This window comes from Capra hircus, chromosome 15 (genome assembly GCF_001704415.2).
Source record: "Capra hircus breed San Clemente chromosome 15, ASM170441v1, whole genome shotgun sequence".
Lineage (NCBI taxonomy): Eukaryota > Metazoa > Chordata > Mammalia > Artiodactyla > Bovidae > Capra > Capra hircus.
The window spans coordinates 20501636-20517067 of record NC_030822.1 but is presented as its reverse complement, the minus strand read 5'-3'; the positions used below and the strand labels follow the sequence as shown (position 1 = coordinate 20517067).

At 32.8% G+C, this 15432-nt stretch overlaps 1 protein-coding gene across 2 annotated transcripts in view; it reads left to right on the top strand.

Annotated features, from left to right (window-relative positions):
• Window positions 1-15432, top strand: part of ELP4 (elongator acetyltransferase complex subunit 4) — a 233563-nt gene that overhangs the window by 79170 nt on the left and 138961 nt on the right. For both annotated transcript variants that reach the window (XM_018059296.1, XM_018059295.1), the window contains exons 6-7: window positions 4813-4897; window positions 9424-9612. In XM_018059296.1, coding sequence (XP_017914785.1) covers window positions 4813-4897; window positions 9424-9612 — 274 coding nt within the window. The remainder of the gene's footprint in view (window positions 1-4812; window positions 4898-9423; window positions 9613-15432) is intronic.

The window sequence follows — 15432 nt, the reverse complement described above, 5'->3', positions numbered from 1 at the left end:
GTGTCCCTGTCAGTCAGTGGGTTGTTTCAAGATGCATACAGTTCTTCTGTCTTCATGATCTTAGTACTTTCCCAGCTGTGGTCCAGAGGTCTGTGCTGGCCACAGCCCACCTTTGTTCCCTTAACACATTCCTGGTCCCTTTCTGTTCTCTTAATTAAGTATCCATGGTGAAGAGAACCAAACTCAATGTCCTTAGGTGAAAAGCATCAGAAAATACAAATCAATAAATGACATCCTTTAGTGTAATAATAATGGAATTTTTAACTTGAAAATTACTTGTGAATAGACTTCACAGTCTTTATAGCTACATGCAAATTATATGCTAATATAACTTTAGCTCAGCAAACTATTTTACACAGTTAGTTGAAACATTTGATATTGTGCCTACAGCCTTACAAATATGTCTCACCCTTTATCATAGATGAATACCTGAAATATATGTGTAAATAGATTTTTGGTAATACAAATTATAGTTTCTCAGTGATTTGCATAATATCAAAAATGCTTCATCTTTACTTTAAGTCAATCATAGTTGGTAGTTATGATAGTTTCTCTTCTTAAGAAGTAGTTAACATCAATATTTAAATGCACCAGAAGTTCTTGCTTTTAAAAAGCTAACTGAATCATTTTAATGAGAAAAGTCATTCTTAAAATAGAAAAGAAAATTAATCCTTGAATCATATAATTTTAAGTCAGAATGGACAACAGAGATTATCTAATATGCTCCTTTGGTTTACAGGTGAGAAAATTTCAAAGTTCAGAACAGAAAATTAAAAGAATTTGCCTCAAATCACATATTCTGCTCCAGTTGCTGGTACAGATAAAACTAGAACCCGGATCTTGAGCACACTTTCCACTGTGCTGTATTAGTACCTACTTTCTGTATTTGTAAATCTGTGCTTTTCAATATTGAATTTTCTTTATAAACCATACACCAAGTTAATACAAGGCCTACCTATTGGTGAAGTTCTCACCAACACATGCAACTAAAAGAAAAATACCTTCCTATGACAGGTGGCTCAGTGGTAAAGAATCTGCCTGCCATCACAGGAGCTGCAGGAGACATGCGCTCGATCCCTGGGTCGGAAGATCCCCTGGAGAAGGAAATGGCAACCCATTCCAGTGCTCCTGCCTGGAGAATCCCATGGAGCCTGGCATGCTATAGTCCATAGGGTCACAAGAAGTCAGACACAATTGAGTAGGCACACCCATGTATATGACTATATGCCTGAATACTTTGACTGTGTTGAATTGAGCCATGTTCAAACCTCATCTGTATTTGGATCCAGAGACTTTTCACTGAATCTGGACCTCACTCTGGTTTAACCAAAAGAACTTGAAGTTTTAGAAAACTTGAATTTTAGGCGCCACTTCCGTTACTTAATCATTGTACAGCCGCGGTCAGACTACTTAGTCTCTAATGGGTCTCAATTTTCTCAACCATAAAATGGAGTTAATGGCTGTATTTCCGTCACAAAGTTACCATAATGATCAAATGTTGTGACAGAGATGCAAAAGGTTTTGAAGTATTTAATGTGCCAGGAACTTTGCCAGTTAATATATCATATTTATTATCTAAGAGTCAACTTTTCACTTATCAACTAGTTAATTTCACATATACTGATTTTATTTTTATAATGTTTTTTCAAAGATAAAATCTTATCTCCTGTTACCTAAGCTTTTCTGTTGTTGATACATTTATTCTTTCATCACATTAAGACCTCTGTAGTCTTCCTTTGTTCATTGTTTGAGGAGGTGTAAGGTAATTATGTATTATTTATTATCTGATTACCAGATTTGTTTTCCAGATATACATCTGATTTTTTTTTACAGTAGTGTTTTTAATGAGATTAAATGACAAAATTACCTTTCACAGGAAAACTAATGCCATTTCTTGATATAAATTACAGTTCTCTGATGCAAATATCCTTTGGACCTATTGCTGAAAATTGGGGGAGAAGGGACATTGATAAGGCATGAAAATGTCATGTTTTTTATCAACTTTTTAAAGATGTTAACTTGGGCATCAGCATATAGGTTTACACTGGGTAATTGGACCCCTTTTGTCCATATTTGTATATTAATATAAAGAAATTCCTATCAGACAGCGTGGTAATAGCAGATACATAAATAATGCACCTGGACAATTTTTTAACTAAAGAAAATTTTAAATGCCCAGTATTTTAAAGGTAAAGTTAAAATTCTAATTTTTAATATTTTCGTACTGTTATAGGATGGGGGAGCCTGATGGGCTGCCGTCTGTGGGGTCGCACAGAGTCTGACACAACTGAAGCCACTCAGCAGCAGCAGCAGCAGCATAGTTTTAAAGACATTGTAGAATTTCATGATAGTTAATTTTACTATGAAAGTTATCAAAAATTATGAAAATCAGGCAAAATAATATACGTGATTTGAAATGGGCTGCCTGTGGGATATGTTGTACACACCATGATAACCTACCTTTGTTAAATGTTTGGAAACATTAATAAGGAAGCCAGGGTCATATTTGTAACTGGATTTACTTCTTGACAACTCCTGTTTTATGAGTTACTAGACTGCTGAACAAATAAAAAGGCAACATCCTCAAAATTAAAGAGGTTTAATAAAAAAAACTTTAGATGACACAAGATATTTATTTTCAGTAAAAAATATATTACTATAAAATATTGTTGACAAGAACTTGTATCTCATGCAGATTAACAATAGTTAGTATTTTAATGTTAATATTATATAAACTAGTCCAGTTTTAAAAGTTCTAATCCCATGTATCTAAAAATGAATATCCTTAATTTACCTAAATGTATGTTTTTTTCCCATTGATCAAAGTGTTTATTTTCCTAGAAATCTTACTAGTTTGGAGAAATTTATTTTATTATAATTTTCTAATCACTGTTAGTGATTGGATTATGTATGTCAATATGAAATAAGAAAAAAGACTAAGGCATATTTGGCTTTATGTCTTGTTTTTGTTCTCATACCAGAAGAACCACTGTCTCCAAACCATTGAAGATGTACTATAGTTATCTTATCAAGCTGTGAAAAGATGAAATGGATAAATGGTAGCAACTAAAACTAAAAAAGTAATTTATGTATGTGGTATTTAGTAATGGGCCTTTAGACACCAAATTTACTACCAAATACTTGAAGCAGATTTTATTATCGAACAACTTAGGGCAGAGGGAAAAATACTTGAGAAACTTTTTGAATATATGAAATAATAATGGTCTTAGGTAGATTCATTATTGGTGGATTAGGATACACTGGATATGTTTCTGATCCACCCTCCTTTAACCCATAGTGACTTTCGTCAAATGGTTGGCTGGAATTCATTTCATAATAAAATCTTGGAGCAGATTGTAGCCGCTGAAGCTAATTGACCCAGATAGAAATTGAATCTGTTCTGTTCAAACAAAAACACTGTTCTAAATGTTGGACTCGCTGGGACAAATATGTGTTAAGATGTGAAATAGTCACATCGTTGTCCTTGTGGAATATGATTATTTATAGACACATTTCCTCACTCATGAAAGTAGAAAAATATCTCCTTCATGTAATCCATTGTATTTTCATTGAAAATGGAAAAATAAGTATATGAGAAATAATCGTATTGCCAAATCCTTCAATTGGAGTAATACTTGTTTTGCACAGAACACCATTCTCTTCTCTTGGTTTTCTTTTGTTGTTGTTATTAGAGATGTACTTTTAGACTGGGTGTGACTGTTCAATAAAATGTTTACAAAGATGTGCATATATTTTTCCTAAATATATATGCAAAATCATTAATTTGTCATTAAATTAATTTTGTGCACACTTATTATTAATTTTGTGCACATTTATTTAAATGGTTTTCTGCATTTCCTAGCTTCTTAAGAATATTCTTTAATGTTACCTGAATGCTTCAAATTGTATTTTCTTCTTTCCTATGGCAGGCACTTCTACCTATATGATCACTTTACTTAAGATCACAGTAAAGCAAATGCTTTTGTATTTTTAAGATCACCCACAGCTTCTACATTATCAGTTTCTATGAAATTGCAATGCTCCAGAATTTCATCATCATCTCATTTTATGTTCAGACATAGCACTCAAGTTGTCCATCATGAAGAATCTTAAATTCAGTTAATATTTAAGCAGATTATCTTAACTCTTATTAAATTTTTGTTATGTTTAATAGCACTTATAAAATATTTTTAAATAGTAACATTAATGCTAATATTCATATAGAAAATAGTTTATCCTCTTAAATTTTTATATTTTTGTCATCTTTTTACAACAAAAGTGGAGTTTATATCCACTTGTCTTCTGTGTCTTAAAAAATTGTTTTTGAATTAGTATTATTTTTACAATTTTGTCTTAAGAATATTAAAACTTTTATGGAAGATAAACTCACGTGATCAGAATGTTGATTCAGGTGTTGACTTGGCATAGCAGTTCATTAACTATGTGTTAATTATCCATGATTACTCCTGAAAAGCTATAGTGGCTTCATCTTTTAGGTTTCTTCATTAAATCATTAATTTTCTTGGTGGTAACTAAGCCTGACATAAAATTAAGTCATCTCAGTCTCCACAGATTTTTATCTTCCCATGATGTCGAGAGCATTGAGTTAGTTAATATAGGGCAGTGCAACTTATTCCATGCATATATTGACTTTTTATTTTAGAATTATTTATATTATTTTGGCTTATCTGATATTTAAGTATAATCTCATGAATGTGTATCTTTTAATTAATTATTTAATGTTGTAGCTTACAGTTTGTATTTGCTGTGTAATAAGCCCATTTATGTATTTGAACCACTTCTTATCGACAGTTCTTTGACCTCTGGCTACATGAAACTGCTACAGTTTATCCAGAACATTATTTATGAGGAAGGATTTGATGGATCCAATCCCCAGGTATTGAAAAACTTCAAAACCTTTTTATAATCACGTATGTAATGTTGTTTTTAAACTCTCTAGGGCTAGAACCAGAAGGGCTTAGAATAATCAACAGTGAGCAAGCTGTTTCTAAACACAGAGGATGTAAATAAGCAGAACACATGCAGCCTTAGTTTGACTATAAATGTGTGCTTTGAATTTTTGCTCAGTTCTCAGTGGATACACAGAAAATGTTCATATGCATTGTCAACACGAATTACTTTTAAATATGTATTTGTAGTGCCTGAAATTAATAAATAACATAGCTTGAAAATTACTGTTAAATTTGCATGACTTGTATTTTTCTATCTCAATTTTTTACAGTTATGTCACTCAGGCCTTAATTTTGAATTACAAGTTTCAAGATTTTATTCATTATATTATGTTTTGAGTTGTCTCATTGAATAAAATATGCATTTTTTGTTTGCTACATTAAAATATTTTATATCTTAACTATTTCTCTGTTGCTCTATTTTTAAAAATTTCCTCTGGATTCCTACCATTAAAAATGTTCCGGTTAGTTTAACTTGAACAAAATGAGGGAAATTTTATTTCTAGATATCATGCCTTTCACAATTCTTCCTCAGTAATTTTAATTGCTATTGCTGCTAAAAGATTTGCATTTCATTTATATTATTTTAGCAGAATTATTTCCAGAGCACCATTACTTTTGTTGAAGAAGACAAAAAAGCCAAAAGTCTTATTTTTGGCATTATTAACCACACTTGCTCTTAATTTGTATCATACATTTTTAAATATTCTTTAGCTTTATTGCTATATTTAACACTGTCCATGGCAAAAGAAATACTTTTAGAATCTGTTTCGATCATCAGTTTAATAGCAGGTAAAAAACATTTATGTGTGTATGGTGAGGCACGCATTCATTTATAGATGGTCTTTTATGCATGTTACAGTTTTTGTGACAGCCCTTGGTATTTAGTACAGTTTTATTTTGGTCACTGTTGCTCCATTTTTGGTCTAGCTAAGATTTATGGGCTCCATGTCTTCTCTTTGGTGGCAGAGCCCGTCTGGAGAGGTAAATTGGTCCCTGACAGACACCTCTCCCCACGCGCTCCGGTAACTATGGAAACAGGCATGTCATAACAGTTCCTGTGGTACATTGTGCAGAGCTGCTGCTCTAGAAGGATGGCACATCTTCTAAGAGCAAGAAATTTTATAGAATGCAAGAAAAGCAAAGGCAATAAATACCCGCATACTTAGATATATAAGTATGTACACACACACACACATCCAAAAAGCCCTTAAAAAGTAAGCTATTATTATTAGGATGGAATGAAAAGCTTTTCTTACTTGTTTCTTTGAATATGAATTAACACCATTTTAAATAAATGGTATTTTATTTTATGAACATTACTAGACAACAGACTGGTTTGGGCCTGTAACTTTCATAAAGATTAAACAGGGTTGAGAAATACGTTTTTATGGTGAGTACCAGGAATGCTAAAAATTAATTTTAATTAAATATGCCAATAAGTTATTATAAATATATTTCCTATTTTATTGGAACTAAAATATAGTTAATGAATTTGTATACTTTTGAATTATGGATTACATCATTTGCTAATTACCTAGTCTGTTTATCTGTCTCAGAAACTTTAGATGACTTCTGGAAGCCACAAAAATACATCTATCAGGCACTACTTCAAAAAATATTATTCCTGAGTCAATATAATATCCTGACACTGAAGTAAATCCTACTTTTTAAAAGGATATTTTCATCTTACTTTCTCTGTCATAACATTTTCAAATAAACTAGTTGGAGTCAATAAGGAGCAGAATATTATATACTACTGTATAATTAATACTGGTAGTAAGTAAAGTATTATAGCTTATCTGTAAAGATATTTGGAGTGGGAACATTTACAAATTGCTGTCATAATTTTATTTTTCATTTTCAGATATCTAAGAAATAATACAATGAGTGAAATTTGAACATTGATTTTTACTTAGAGTACCAGATTAACTATTTTAGATCTTCTCAAAGGAATAAATCTATTTATTGTTCAGCTATCAGCAAAAGTTTATTTTTTTAATTTTATTATGCCTCGCAGTATGCCCCATTATTATATGGTATAGCAAGGAATTATATGTTCCAAACAACACAGGAAGTTTGTAACTCAGCCTTTGTTTTTACAATACTGTCATATTTTAAAAAATATAAATGTATTATCTCTGCTAAGTATTATGCTCAATTATGTTCTAATGTGCTATGTACCCACTTCACTTAAATATCTATCACTCATTCATTCTCTGACTTAATCTTTTCATTCTTCCTATATGTGTATATCAGTGTAACTGTCAAAGTCACTAAACTGTGGTTGTCCAGATTCTGCACTGACAGCAATTTTGTTATAAACTTGTATAAACTTTTTGATACAACAGTGTAGGTAATGATGACTGTGAATTAAAATACAGCTGACCTTTCTGAAATGTTGACAGGGTATACAATATGATGCTGCTCTCCTTTTACCATCAGATTTCATTCTAATATCTAGATTTTGTTTGGGAATTTTTTTTTTCCAGGTTGCTCATTCTTTTAGGAATCTGACTTACGCTATAGATCATGAGATAGCAAGTTTGGGGATGAGAATATGAACCTTACTCTTGCCATTTTGTTTAAATTCTGAGTTTCTAAGTAATATAGAAAAATGAATAACCTGTTATATTTCACAGATACTTCACAGGAACTCATCAGATATTTATTTATACTTCTAACATATACTGCATTATTTTATTCAATACAGAGATACTAAGAAAGCATTTTTTATGGACTGTTGAGGATCACAACCTATGGTATATTGTCATCATACCCCCAAGACAAGCAGAAAAGGAAACTGACCCAACAGCCTTGATATTGTCATTGTGCTGTAGGTCCTTGAAGTCAAAAAGTTTTTCTCAAATGTGCTTAGACTAAATTCTTCCATTTTAAATTTCATTCTCATAGTTTTATACAGGCTGTTGTATCACTTTATATATTTGAGGAATTATATAGTCTCATAGGGGCTTCCCAGGTTGCTCAGTGGTAAAGAATCTGCCTGCCAGTGTAGGAGACACAAGAGACTTGGATTCGAACCCTGGGTTGGGACAATACCCTGGAGGAGGAAATGGCCACCCACTCCTGTATTTTTGCCTGGAGAATCCCAGGATAGAGGAGGCTGGTAGGCTACAGTCCATGGGGTCGCAAAGAGTCAGACACAGCTAAGCACACACGCAGGCATGCATAGGCTCATAGAGCAATATTCTGTTCTATCCTCTTTTTTTTTAAGAAATGAGAAAACTAGGACCTAAGTAATGTAGGTGTTTTGTCCAAAATCATACATCTACTTAGCTATACAGTGCAGATTTAAAAGCCTCTGTTTTACCTATCTTACTAACTACTGTCTTCTTAGGTTTTCCTCTTGTAACATTTCAATGTTGTTTTCATTTTCCCTACTTCCTTTTATCAATAAATCCTCCTTGAAAAGGAATACACAAAATCACTTTCATAAATTTTATTAATGGCATTTTATAGCAATAGCACGTTTAGGATCTTGTTTCATCAGAAATCGGTTCTAAAGAGGCATGTTCCAAATCTTTGCTTTAGGAGAATAAATCTTATTTTTCCTCTTAGAATTGTAATGATTTTCCAGTTATTTCAATATGCCAGGTTTTGCGAATAGCTCCTTCCTTTGCCTGGAAATTTTGCTGAATTGCTAAGGAAAGCATTTGCAAAACATTTGTCTGGTTAGAATAACCCAAACAGTAAGATTTATTATAAACATATCTGCTGGCAGACATTTATTGACATTCAAATTAGGTTTTACTTAATGGTTTTTCAATGCTCTTTTCCCAAGAAATATCATTAACTGTTATTCTGACCTTAATGTCAATGGGCTCAAGTTCTAAATGTTCACCTGTTTTGTGAAAAGTGTCAAATGATCATAAAAGTAGCTTCAAGGAGAAAAAATAGAGGCAAGTGCAAAATGTTAAACACCAAAAAATACATTTTTAAACTTTTTCCAAACAGAATAGTAGGCAATTAACATGATAGAATTTATCTGAGAAATGGTAAGCACTCTGTAGTTTATTGTAAAACAGAATTTTGTAATACTAAGAATGGCTTGTGCACATTCTGGTTTAGATTCTCTTTATTATTATCTGTGATTTGTTATGTATTACTTTAATTGCCTCAAACGTGATTCTTAGAGTAGTCACTGTTAAAATTTAGAAACAATTAAAAGTTTAAGGCCTGTGATACTCAATTTTTCCGAAAGGAAAAAGCACAAGAAAAAAATAGTTCTGCTATTTTTTATAGTATCATAATCTGAAAGATCTACTTTATATTGCCTTATTATTGATACTACATGAAGTTTTTTCCCACATCTGTTGACATTGTCTCTCGGATCTGTTTTGAATGAAAATAAGAACTGGCAGATAAAAGTAAAAGAGGTATCCTGTCATTTACTAAAGCTTACTCTGTTTACTTCCCTCTCACTTTCGCTTAGAAAAAACAGAAAAACATTTTAAGAATAGGAATCCAGAATCTTGGTTCACCTTTGTGGGGAGATGATATTTGCTGTGCAGAAAACTGTGACGCGAGTCACAGCGTCACGAAGTTCCTCTATATCCTCCGTGCGCTTCTGCGAACCTCTCTTTCAGCCTGTATCATTACAGTGCCAACACACCTTATCCAGGTAAGAATTTCCCTAAACTACTTTGTCCTAACTCATAGTTCATCGTTAAAGAGCAGTATATAAATGCTTTATAAATTATTTTCACGTGTCGTTTGTGTAAAAGAGATTTTGGATGCTAAAAATGCCAAAGCAGCAAGGTATCTTTGAAGATTATTCAATTCTTTAGTATCTATGGTTTTAGTATAGAGTGAGTATATGGTAATTTCATCTTTACTAATTTTATTATAATTTTTCTTGAATTTATTGTAAACTTGCTAATATCATTGTGACGTAAGGTTGATTTTGCTGCAGGATCTTTTCATTGATCATAAAACCAATCTGAATATAGATCTTGAAGAGATATTTTTGCACCTATGTACAACAGCATTATTCGCAAGACCTAAAATGTAGAAGCAGCCTGACTATTCACTGACAGCTGAATAGATAAGCAAAATGTGGCGTATCTATACAACAGGATATTATTCAACCCTAAAAAGGAAGGAGATTCTGATGTGTGTTACAACAGGAGTAAATCTTGAGAACATTTTGTTAAGTGAAATAAGTCAGTCACTGGAAGATAAATACTGTGAATCCACTTATATGACATACTTAGAATAGTCTAAATTATGAAGACAAAAAGTAGAATGGTGATTGTCAGGAGCTGACAGTAGGAGAGAATGAGGACTTATTGTTTAATGGGTATGGAGTTTCAGTTTTAGAAGATGGAAAGAGTTCTGGAGATAGCTGGTGGTGATGGTAACACATTATGAATGTATTTAATACCATTTAACTGTACAATTTAAAGATGGTTAAAATGGTAAATTTTATATTGTATATATTTTACCATAGTAAAAAAATGGGGAAGAAAGAAGCTGATCTGCATAAGACTGGTCCCTTTCTTTCCTCGTGTGTGTGTGTGTGTGTGTGTGTGTGTGTGTGTGTGTGTGTAAATTATTCTGAAGCCATACTCTCAGAAAAAGAAACCAATCTCCCCAGGGAAAGAAGGATCTTTGTAAGATTTCTTCATCAGTCCAAAAAAGTTCTTTTCCTAAAAGTGTTCAAATGGCAAGTTTGGAAGTATTTCCACAGTGTGTGTGTGTGTGTGTGTGTGTGTGTGTGTGTGTGTGTGTGTGTGTGAACAGTGTACACATATACACTATAATGTGTGTGTATATACATATAAACTGCAACATGATACTAGACATAACTGAAATATCTGCTGTAATGAAGGGAATGTGAAAGTCAAAATAACTAAATCACTAAAATCACTAAATCTTTTCTGATGAACATACTGAAACATTTTGATTTGGAGTAAATTATAGCAGAGAAGTTTTGAGGTTTGTTTTAGTTCTCTAAAACATAGCAATTATAACAATGAGAGTAACCAGCAAGCACTTTAGGTCGGTATCTAACAATTCTTATGGAATTTTTAAGTAAATGCTATTATTGTCTCCATTTTACTTACAAGGAAACTGAAGTAAAGAGAAATTAAGAAATTAGATCAAAGTTAAATACTTGAAAAACTATAATTTGAACCCAGAAAATCAGATTCTAGAAGCACAGGAAAATAAGGGTTCACCTAAGCTAGGCTCCTGTTCTTGGATATGTTAAGCATTATCCCTGTTTTACAACTGAGATCTGAACTTAAATGACATATTCAAGCAAGTCAAGGAAACAAGGACTGTATACTTGGTGACACTCCAGAGGTCCATGAGAACTTCACATTTAGTTAAACTAACAGAAATATAACAGATATAATTGAAATTTGGAGGTCTATAAGGAGTCTAGTGCTCGAATAAGAATAGACATATAAATCAACAGAATAGAATTGAGAGTTAAGAAATAGACCCAGGCATCTATGCTCAACCAGTTCTCAACAAGGGCGCCAAGACCATTCAATAGGAAGAGAACGGCCTTTGAACAAATGGCAAGACCACTTGATAGCTACAGACAAAAAGAGTGAACTTTGGACCCTTACCTCATGTCATACACACAAAATAATTCAGAATGAATCAAAGACTTAAATTTAAGAACCGAAACAATTATGAAACAAATATATGTATATATGTGATTTTACAATTTATTCCGAGGGTGCCTATGCAATAAAGAAGAAAAAGAAAAAAAATTTTTTAAGCCATTTTTGGTAGTGATCATTCTTGTTATTTCGAGAAGAGATTCCAAACCTGTTGTGAATGTTTGTGACAGTGATTCCTCTAAGCCTCTGTCTAAGAGAAGAGGAGTAATATTATAAGAAGACCTTAGATCATCCAGTATTCACCACTGATTAAACAATGGTTGAGATGCTAAGGTGAACTGGATGTCTGAACATTAACCAGTGTTTGAATTTTGGTATTTTATAGATGTGTTTAACATTTTATATTACTAAAAAAGATATAATTTAAATTATACATTTTAAAATACCAATTAAGAGACTATTTTGAAGTAGAATTAGGAAAACATATGGTCAGACTTTGGTGATAAATACACCAGTCTCTTCCCTGAACAATTTTGCCTACCTATCATATAGTAGTCTTGTAGTCCTAATATCACTGGAGTTATAAAAAAAAATTCCTTGAGCATGACACCTGACCTTTTTTTTATCCAAATACATAGGAGAAAATGTAAAACTTAACGGTTTGCTAAAACCAGTCGTGACATGTAATAAATAGCAGATAAGACTCTTAACTCTTAAAGACTGGCAAGGAAAATCACAATGTTTAGGCCAAGAGAATAAAAAGTACTTACAAAGCTAATCAAAGACATATGCATATACAGAATCAGGAAACTAAGTTTGTGTAATAAGAACGTACACAGTGATTTCTATAGGCCAGTTGCAGTCCTGAGATCTTTTCAAATATTAACTCATTTAATCCTTATATATCATTATCATTTAGTCCTATGTTGTTGGTACTGTCATTACTTCCATTTTTTAGATAAGAAACAAGGGACTGAAAATGTCAGTGACTTTCCCAAGATCATACAACTAGTGGAATGGTAAGGTTTAGATCTAAGCAGTTCCCCCTTCAATTACCATAGTCAACTACCATGCTATTCTGCTTGATACTAACGAAGTACTAAATAGGGCCAAAATTAAGAAGCAGACTGTGCACAAAGTAGCATTCAGTGATAGAAAGAACCTTGGCCTTGGAGGGAGATAGACCCAGTTAGTTACATAGTTTACTCAAGTCTAACTTTCTCAGCCTCAGCTGCTTCTTTTAAAAAATTCAGAAGATTAGCAATAACATGGGCTGACCCAGTGCTGGCACATGGAAGGCACTCATTACATGTTAACAGTTATCACCTTCAAGATTATTACTTAAACAGACCTCCAAAACTGAGAATTTGAACAGAGATCAGGGGTAGGAAATGGCAACCCACTCCAGTGTTCTTGCCTGGAAAATCCCAGGGACGGGGGAGCCTGGTGGGCTTCCGTCTATGGGATCGCACAGAGTCGGACACGACTGAAGCGACTTAGCAGCAGCAGCAGGGGTAGGAAAACTAAGGTATGTAAGTGCATCGAAGCAACAGACATCTTCAGCTTTCCGCCTCTTTTCATGAATGACACAGACAAGATCTTCTCACAGGCGAGACAGGTTAGAAAGCATGGCTGAAATCAAACGGCCACTGAAGTCTTAGTAACATCCCCTTGTTGTAACATGACTCTTTTTAACATCATATGGTAGCTTCCTCTCAATTATGACCAGTGCCACCCCTGAAGACTCTAATAAATCAAACTTTGAATGGTGATTGAATAATTTAGCTTATTCAATCAACAAATACTTATTGCAGGTACTATTCTAGGCATCCATGGGGCTATAGTAGTGAATAAAACAAGCAAGGTCCCATCCTCCTGGAATTTTTTTCAATGTGAAAGATAGAATGGATGGAGCTGACAATTTATATATGTATGTATTTTGGATGCTTGAGCTGGATATTTGATAGTAAAGTGGATTTTTGCAAGAAATAGAAATGTAGTTTGATATCCTTGTAAATACTGTCATATAGTTAAACACCTATAGGTAATAGAATTGTGACACCTTTATTTGAATATGTTATATTAAGTAACACTAGATTAAAAATACATAAAATATCTATTCCTTTTAGACTGGAAAAACAGCCAATCAGTGTTCTTACTTTAGTTATTAGCATTCTGTCAGACTTGTACAGTAATGATTAGTTACCCTTTATTGTACTTTTGGCATGCTTCCCATGTTTAATTTCATTGTAAGGAAGGAACACATAGTTAAGGAAATTACAAAGAGGGGGAAAAGTTAAAATAGGGAAAATAATGACATAGATTCAAAACTGATTTTAACTTATTGTTATAATAAGACTTTTGCAAGTAGAGTGAAAAAGAATTGTATTTGAACTATTTCGTGTTCAGCCTCACAACTTTGACCTTGATATAGTCTGTTTCCTTTGGGTTAAAGATTGTTTTCATCACAGCGCAGGAAATAACAAGCATACATTGAAATCAATGCATAAAAATAAATTCTAAATATCTTTTAGGTGAAAACACTAAAATTATTCATCAAATATAGTATGATTGACTTCAAATATATATACATGTATAGTCCTAAACAGTTTTCCCTGTGAAGTAGTGTTATTACTCACATTGTGTCTTGCTAGAATGTAGTTTTATTATCTACCCAAAGACACTTTATTAAAAATGTATGTGAAAATGGCCAAGTTAAATACAGACTTTGTTATATGCTGAACTGTGGAGTAAAGTGTCATTAGAAGGAGTGAAACTACGGACGGCTCCCCTATATTCCAGCATTACCCAGTTCCCAGATCCCTGCTGTGTAGTTGTTCCACTCGCCAAGAAGCCTGTTAAAGAGCCCCCAAGAGCATGTGTACAGCCCTCCATGTTAATAGTTAATTGGTGAGGATGGCAAGATGAGAGGACAGCCGAACATGTGGTCTCTCAGACTCAAGCCGTAGACAGACCTTTAGTTATAATAACAGCAGCTGCTCACATTCTCACAACTCAACTGTTCAAAACTCTGTTGTCGAGTGAAGGTTGTCGTGGATTGAAAAAGAAAGAGGAAAGGTTACATCTAAGAGAAGTAATTAAAACCCTACCTTGAAACTCTTCCTTCCTGTTAAGTAAGAGAATATTATTTCATCTTTGAAAAACTTAAGTATAAATTTCCATATTATAGGTTGTAATATTTCAGCTACATTGAACATTCTGCTGTTTTTTTTTTTCCCATTTACTGTTAGAAACATAAGTATGTTTGTACACCTTTCGAAATTTTTTAATGAGTTTTTTTTATTAACACAGTGATAACTTTGAAGCTGTTACAGTAGGATACTGTTTTATTTCCATATCTGGCAAGATATGAAACTGTAATGTTTTCTGGTCTTATTATAAATGAGAACTGGCTTATTCGTAGCGAAATTTTTTATCCATTTCCAAATTATACAAATATTTTGTGCCTTTTAAATTAATATTATTTTTATTTCCTAGTGACAGTTCTGCTCAAGAAAAATGGTGACCAGTAACATTTATTCTTTTTGGAGGTAGAAACTTAGGTTCATGCTTTATTATGACTATACTGATGATATGAAAAGAAAATAAATTTCCCCTAGCTTATGCATTTTATTTTCACAATCTGTGACAGGTTGTTCTTGAGTTGTATTTTTTATTGATTGAAATTACTTTTACCTGAAACTGTCAGGAAATAAATATCAAAGCACATACAGTTGTAATTAAAATAGGAAAGGTTATTTTTCTATACCTTTCTCACAGCTTTCCTTTCAAAAAGAAAATTTACTTTTCATTGCTGCTAATCTGTTCAAGCTGTCGCAGTCTACACTTCCAAGGAATTTTTAAAT